Source organism: Leiobunum rupestre, chromosome 1 (genome assembly GCF_980474605.1).
Source record: "Leiobunum rupestre chromosome 1, qqLeiRupe1.1.hap1, whole genome shotgun sequence".
Lineage (NCBI taxonomy): Eukaryota > Metazoa > Arthropoda > Arachnida > Opiliones > Sclerosomatidae > Leiobunum > Leiobunum rupestre.
Window position 1 is genome coordinate 48,822,693 of NC_143384.1, and position 7,842 is coordinate 48,830,534.

The following is a 7,842-nucleotide window of genomic DNA, read 5'->3' on the forward strand; positions in this document are numbered from 1 at the left end:
TAGTTCTCAGTAAATATTTTAACGGGCGCAAAGGTAGAGTTGACACACTTTTGGGTCTTATGTCACTTTTGGTGATATAGGTTTTTTTAGGCTTATAAATGTCATTAGAACATTTTATATGAGACCAATTAAATAATTCATATGCTAGGGGTCACTGGTCAGAAGGACCAGTTTAAAAAAAACCTTATTTCCAAGGCTGGTAGGGAGGGCCCACCGTAGCCCACACCACAAGTGAGCCTTGGGGCCCAAATATGGTTAAAACGGCCCTTATTATAATCTTATGGTGATAGTGTGAACGCGGCTTATGTAAACTGAAAAATCCTAGTACTGAATAATTTAAAGGGAGTATAAAGTAGGTCGTTGGAATGAAGGATTTGACGTTGATTGACTTGTAGGGTGAACACATGGTAGAAACTTCTATTCCTATTGCATTTAACTAAATACTGCTAAAACTCCTATTGTAGTATACAGTATTTTTTACCGAGTGTAAAATGTAAATTACTATACTATAAGACCCAAAAGTGTGTCAACTCGAGTACATTAGGCGGAAAGATACTAGCACGACTTCCCGGTAATCGTCGGCGGGAATTTCTAAGTATACCTGCGCGTGTTATATCATTTTGGAGAATACCGATTATTGCGTAATATTTCAAAGTAATAATTAAATAATTAATTAACAGAGACAAGATTTAAAAACAGTTCTAATCATTAATTTTTGATATTATTTAAAAAAAAAACCGTTTGGCGAGTCCAGGGTAAATATAGAACGGGTAATGCCGAAATTACCACGTTGACGTACATAAACGTGCGATTTGATGATTGTTTAAGAGCATAATACTAAAAATACGCTATAATGCAGCCAAAAAATAATAATCTACATTAAATATTTATTGATCACTTTGAAATTTACGCAATAGACATATCTAAAATGGATTAATATAACCAACGTAAGAACCTTTAGGAATTAAACGGAAAATAGGCGAAATTTGAAATTCCCGCCGCCGATTTACGGGAAATTCGTGCTAGTATCTTTCCGTCAGAGATTTTGCATATCTTAACCTGCAACTGTGTATACTGCTAATTTTCAAATCACTTGATATTCCTTTTAAGCAAGAATGAAGGCAGGTAGCAAGAATATGGGGCAATAGAGATACTAAGCTCGCAAAACTTCTTCGGCTTTCGGTTGCAATCTTTCGCACAGACGATCGCCATCTACGTTTACATTTTGTAATTAAATAGCAGACGAACATAGCAGAGGATGGTCCCAGAGGCTATTGTTTATTCTTAGGTACCTCCATCCATTCTTGCGTTAAGTTAAAGTCTTCGTACCATTTGATTTTCGGCAAAAACAGTCGACAGCCGTTCCCATAGCTACGAACAAGAAAAGCAACCCTATCACAGCTCTGAAACACAAAAAGCCATAATTAGGGTATTTTCTGTTAGGATTATCAATGGAAAGTCCAGTACCGGAGTCACACTAATTATTTCATTTCAGTATTTCAATTACTGTGTGGCTGGTGGCATATACAACGAAAAAGTTAATTGCACAACAAGTAAGGTGATTTTTTTGGGTTCAAATCTATAATAATCAGCTAGGCTAATAAGACACCAACCTAGCCCACAATCATCGAGCGACTTTTATTGCCATTAATTCAGGTGGTCGGGTTGCAATACGTTAGAAGGTGGTGGCCAGCCCTTCATGCCACGCGAGTGGACTACTCCATTAATTAACTATTACCTTTAACCTCAACAGATTCTTATGGAAACGGAAACCGAAGAAAACTCCTTTAACCAGTGCGGAGAGAACTTGCAAACTCACCGCAGTTGTTGCCACTCCACTTACTCAAGACAAGTAACATGAGCCTATTTCTTGCGAAGAACGTCTTTACGTTACTAAGAGCGTACAATACTACTTTCATGCGGGCTAGTATGATCTACTACCCGAGCCATGGAAAACGTCAATTTTCATAATTTTATTTCACCATCTATTATCTATCGGTCGTAAGAATGTTTCCATTTTTCTTTCAAGAAAACTAAAAGTTTTATTTCATTTTTAACTTCAATAAAAGTTGGATTTGCCAATTTAATTAATTTAGCTCCCTAACATAGGGCGTTATTGTCAAAATTTGACTAGTGAATGACAGTCTGGCTTAGTAGTACTTCGTTCTAAAGACGTTCTTAAGCCCATCTGAAGAAAATTGGTCATGAAATTCAATAATGACATTTATACATTCTAATCTTCCAGAAAACTATCGTGGCACTGGGCTTACCATTAGAATAAAATAATATTTATAAATGTCAATGCAAAATACCAATTACTGGTACCAATTTATGAACGTACAAGATGGAAATCTGCGCTGTGGACAGATGCAAAGAAGATTTTGTTTCGCACCGTCTTACCTTTGTTCTCAGAGGTAATTCAGATTGACCTATTACTAAGTACATGAAAATAAAATAAAATATTACAATTAATTGACACAAAGGAAGCTGTTAGTCCCACTGTTAGTTTATGTTAGTTTCTGTATAAATGTATCTACCCCTTGCGTTAAATGGGCTTTCTCTGGGTGAAAAAGATCGATAGACATTTGTCAAGATCCTTTCATAGCAGATGGCGCCAATAGCATAGAAAGTAGAGATATTAAAGTACCCCCTAATAGGCCTTTCTATAAAGTAACATGGCCTTATTGTTTTCATGTTGCTTCTGCGTCACGGGTGACGTATCGATGACGTTTCACTACGAAAAGCCTTGGCCATAAGGGTAAATTCAACGAGGCACCCTGTTTTTAAGTATAAACTGAACTGAACTTCTATGTTTTTCGCGGTTTTTCATCTCATAAAAACAAGTTCAGCTTATTTTATAGAAAGGCGTATTTGGTTCCAATATATCAAAAAATAAATAACGGGAAATTTGGGATCAATTGAGCAGTATTTAGAGGTAGCGCAACGAGTTTGAAAATATTCTTTATTATATTTTAATGATAATTTTAGTCTAAATGCAGGGCTCCCACCAAAATCTCAAAAAAATAGGGAAATAGGGGATTTTTCTGGCTAGAAATAGAGTGAAATAGGAAACAAATATTTTAAAGTAGGAACCAAATAGGGACCATTTTAATAAACAAAAATAAGATATTTATTTAAACTTTTAAAAGCAGCAAATTTTTAAAACTGACTTAGTTTTAATTTAAAAAAATGTTTTATCACAAAAATTAAGTACTTAGTTTTAATTTCTAAAAAAACTTTTATCAATCCCAAAAATGACTATAAATTTTTTGTAATCATTCTATCACATTAAATCGGGTTTTTTTTCGCTTTTCTACGAAATATTTTAAGCCGATGGTACTTTTCACCAAATGTACTAGAAATAGGGTGATTTAGTGACCAAATCCCGATTTTATGGTGGTTTAGGGACCTCGAAAAAAAGTAGGGGCTTTTAGGCATTTTAGGGACCTGGTGGGAGCCCTGTAAATGGTACTTTTTATTTTTATGTTAAGTTTTAGAGGTGGTTTGGCTACCAGAACCAAAAATAAAGTTTACCTAGTTGGCTCCTATGCATGGTTCGTACAAAATTTCCGGAATTAAATTCCCTGACATTTCCAGGTTTTCCCTGACCAAATTGCCAAATTTCCCTGACCATTTTTGTAGAATAAATTTATGTTTTGAGGTAAAATCTTGAAAAATGTCAATTGTGTATTTTTAATACATTTTTCAAAAATTTATTTGCCGGGTTTGTTTTGGGGGTCATTTTAAAATTCCCTTACTATTTTGGACCATTTTAAATTTCCCTGACTATTCCGTGACCATTGGGAATCATTTACAAATTCCCTGACTTTTCCCTGACCTTTTGGAAACATTTTCAAATTCCCTGACTTTTCCAGGTTTTCCAGGTATTCCAGGTCGTGTACGAACCCTGCTATGTCTCTGAGTTGACTGGTTGCAAACCGCCTTCTTTATGTATGGTATTGGGGCTTTTGTTTTACCATCACTACGAGCTCAAAGAAAGGGTACGTGAGTCCTCAGCAATTACTATTAGTGAAACTGCAAACTTTTGGGAAAAAACTAGAATTCCAACTAAGGATCCTCAGAATGCTCAAGCAAAATTAATAAAAGTGAGTGGAGACAGTTGAAAAAGTAAACGGCGACTGTCAGAAACTCAAAAAGCCAGGGAGAATGAGTGCACTTCGAAATTAGACGATATCTTTGATATCGCACACACTAATGCGCTCAGCATGATGGCCATTGCCGATGACCGAGTTTTTACTCGTTGAACATGAAAAAGGAAGTAGTGGGTATATGGCAGGTGTAGCTCTATACGCTCTTAGAGGAGAGCAAGAAGCTACTCGACGCCGCCGGTGGGAGAAATCTCGAAAGAGAGCTAATGCAATGGCACTACCGGACTTGGTGTCATCAAGTAGTTCTAGCGATGCGGAGGAAAGAGCTAATTTTGCAGAGCGTTATACTAAAACAAGAACACCATCTTTGTCTAGAATAAAGAAAGGGCGGAAGACCATTCTTACGCCACAATTGGCAATTAGACAGATCAAAGGTATCAGATTGCTTAGAGCTTAGGTCAAAATATTGAAAATGTAGCTCTAGGCCGTAGATCAATTCGCAGACAGAGAGTGGACTACCGAGCTGGGATACTGAAGACATAATTCCAAGGAGATGTTTCTCTAGTCGCTCATTGGGATGGGAAATTGCTCTTTGATTTAACTGGAAAACAAAAAGTTGATCGGCTTCCTGTTTTGGTTTTTCAGTTGCTGACCGTCGCTAAGCTTTCCTCTGGGACTGTTGAAGCCCAAACAACTGCAGTTTAGGATTAAGCTTTGCAAGACTTGGGAATTGCAAATTAATTAAAGGCTATTTATTTTGATAACAACTAGTTGAAATACTGGTAAGAAAATAGAGCTTGTGTATTATTGGAAACGAAACTGCTTTTTTTAGTATGTCGTCACCATATTGTGGAGCTCGTCATTGGAACAGTCTTTTACGGACCCTCTTCAGATCCCGAGGTTCTCCTTTTCAAGCGATTTCAGAAACGTAGCTCACAAATTTTGAAACTTCAATCGATTTGCGCTACCTCTAAATATTTAACGAATACTTAAAACGTTTCAGGAGTTGTGTTTCGGCATAAAAGAACACATTTTGGGGGTGAGATTTACAAATTTCGAACAATATGAAAATACCTATATCTTTTGGTCAATAGCGTTTACCCACTTCCTGCCGAAAATATAGCTCCTTAGTTACCATGGTAACCAACTATAGATAAAACCACGGCCAACTTTGATAACGCGCTGTTATCAAAGTTGCCCGTGATTGGACATTACACCAATCGATGAAGGCCGATGTTTTGGAGGTCACGTGCCGGAAGTGGGTAAACGCTTCATTAGAAAACTGTCAATCAGAAAGTTCTCAGAATTCGACTCTAGGGTACGGAGTTCTATATTATCTTAATTATCAAACAGTAGGTATTTGTTCTCTTATAGACAAAAAATGTAAATTAGTGCCATCTAATAAAAATACAAGCATTAAAATCGAAGCGACAATGGCGTCGCGCAAAATGTTTGTTTCCGTGATCCAAAATTAAGCTTTGGTGAGCAATTCAATTGGGCCCTTCTTTGGGGCCCACTAAATGACTTATTTATTTAGTTAATTGTAGACAGATAATATTTGACAAAGCAGTAGACCCTTTCTCCGGGGTAAAGCAGAATAAAAGCTAGAATAAATTGAGCACCGAATGGAAAATGACCAATTAGTTAGTTAGTTACCCTTCTATGCTCGCGCCACTGACAGGTCACCCGTCATGGCGGTCAACTGAGCTTTTGGATCCTTATAAATAACCGTATTGGGGGCATAGTTCTAGTTACGCCTCTGCACCCTATTTTAAACACAGAAAGTCTTACGAGATGGAGCTAATAGTCAGAGATTTAAAAATAGATTTGCCTAGAAGTAATAATACAGAGAACGAGGACATACTTTTAAAAGCGTGATATTTAAAAAAAAGCGCAGATTAGTATTTAAATATCGAAGGGCTCGTTCAATTTCGCACGCGCTTCCTGAAAGAAAAATATGCTCACGCACGTGCTATCAACTTTAGCCGTCCAAATAAAACTAACATAAACACGTGACCCTTTTAGTCAGTGACTCGCGCATGCGCGTAGGAGAGGAAAGAAAAAGAGAGCCACATTTATTGAAGCACCTATTTTCAAAATAATACCATAATTTTTTCGTATTTTTGTAAGACATCGCTAGAATTTGGGTTTTGTATTTAATCAGTAATTATTCCCTGCCTGCCAAAATTTGTTCTAGTGCAAATAGAAGCAGGCCCGACAAGATAGGGGGAAACCGGTACAAATTACCGGGGCCCGCGTTTTGAGTTATACTTGTCCCGGGTTTCTCTCCGAAAAAGTATAGCAATCTCCAGTAGTAATGGCTCTCTTGGGGCCCAGAGTTTGTATATTACCGTTGCCCGGGCCTTGAATAGAAGCATTAACCATTAAGGGTCTTTATTTTCTTCCTCATTTTAATATTGAATAATAATAAAATACTATGGTTCTAGCCTTACGCCATTAGATAATTAAATAAATAAAACCACACGAATTATTGCGTAAGTAAAGACAGTCATTTATTTAAAAACATTTAAAATAGTTATTGTCGACCAGTTTCGGCAGTGTTAATTCCAGCATCAAGATCTTAATGATGGAATTAACACTGCCGAAACTGGTCGACAATAACTATTTTAAATGTTTTTAAATAAAAGACTGTCTTTACTTACGCAAAAATTCGCGTTGTTTAATTTATTTTATTATCATTTTAATAATTCATTTTATGATTCAAAATAAATTCTGGTCGAAGGGTGATCACTTTCCGTAATTGGTGTACATAACTGTAACTTTTACTGTAGTAAACTGATTTCGTAACTGATTACAGATTTAGAATTGACAAAGGCTCTAGTCAGTTTAATCTGCCTATAAACGAGGTAGAGATTTTCAGGAGGTGGTTAGCCCCTCGATTCCGGAGTAGCGCCGTTACCGTTTCGTATTATTTGGTATATTTACTTGATTTGGAAAGTGCTTGCACGTCTTCATTGGTGCACGACGCCGGCACGCAAACCCCGAATCTGAGGTACGCTGAAGACACAAAATCTCCGTATTTTCTCATCCTGGATATTACCTACAAAAGTAAGTGTATTTAGTGCGAATACTGTAGAAATACGCTAATATAACTACTTGATATGAGTAGACCCAGAAGTATGTGATATACCTCTTACGTAATAAGTATATATCTGCCTTCACTGCTTATATAATTGGCTTAGAACTATTACTTATTGGCGATTTCCTTGAAAATGTTTTATATAAGCGCCTATTTATACGTTTTGACGGAAATGAACTTTTAAAACTATTTTAAGAGAGCTTTTACGTAAAACTATAAACAACTGCTGAACATTAAAAAGGAGCACGAAAAAATCTGTTAATTAGGATAATTAAAAAAATATTACGTTTCTTCGAATCTTTAATAGCAGCGTCTGTTATTTAGTGTTCTAGCTTTTTCTGTGTTGAAATTAATAAGTCAAATGTCAGTGGGTAATAATTCCCTAATACATGGTTTGCATCCCTACGTCATCAATAACGCAGTTCCAAGTATAGATATATGCACCAAGAATAAATATGTAATATTTGTAATTTGAGCATTTGTAACGCCATTTTGTTGGTGTAGATTTCTTACTAATTATCGAGGGTTAACAGTTTCAATCACCTGTTTGCGGATATTAATTATTTTAAAATGATTAACAATTTTGTTTCACGTTAAAAATGGTTACCTGCCTTGTTAAAAATTATTCGATTA

The 7,842-nt window shown here is 36.2% G+C and overlaps 1 protein-coding gene and 1 long non-coding RNA gene across 4 annotated transcripts; one reads left to right on the forward strand and one right to left on the reverse strand.

Annotated features, from left to right (window-relative positions):
- The first annotated feature begins 1,266 nt into the window (after positions 1–1,266).
- LOC149963152 (uncharacterized) lies at positions 1,267–6,614 on the forward strand. 2 transcript variants are annotated; one of them, XR_016482228.1, is made up of 5 exons: positions 1,267–1,429; positions 1,496–1,553; positions 1,754–1,852; positions 2,246–2,414; positions 4,755–6,614. It is a non-coding gene; the product is annotated as an uncharacterized LOC149963152 (long non-coding RNA). The 2 variants fall into 2 exon arrangements; XR_016482227.1 differs by lacking the exon at positions 4,755–6,614 and adding an exon at positions 3,876–3,995.
- LOC149963151 (uncharacterized) lies at positions 1,267–7,164 on the reverse strand. 2 transcript variants are annotated; one of them, XM_090180400.1, is made up of 3 exons: positions 7,056–7,164; positions 2,326–2,435; positions 1,267–1,403 (listed from the first exon to the last, which is right to left on the reverse strand). In XM_090180400.1, exons 1-3 carry the CDS (start codon positions 7,156–7,158, stop codon positions 1,272–1,274), a joined length of 345 nt encoding a protein of 114 aa, XP_090036526.1. In that variant the 5' UTR covers positions 7,159–7,164; the 3' UTR covers positions 1,267–1,271. The 2 variants fall into 2 exon arrangements, with proteins under 2 accessions (XP_090036526.1, XP_090036527.1); XM_090180401.1 differs by having other exon boundaries at positions 1,343–1,403; positions 2,313–2,435.
- Positions 7,165–7,842: the final 678 nt, after the last annotated feature.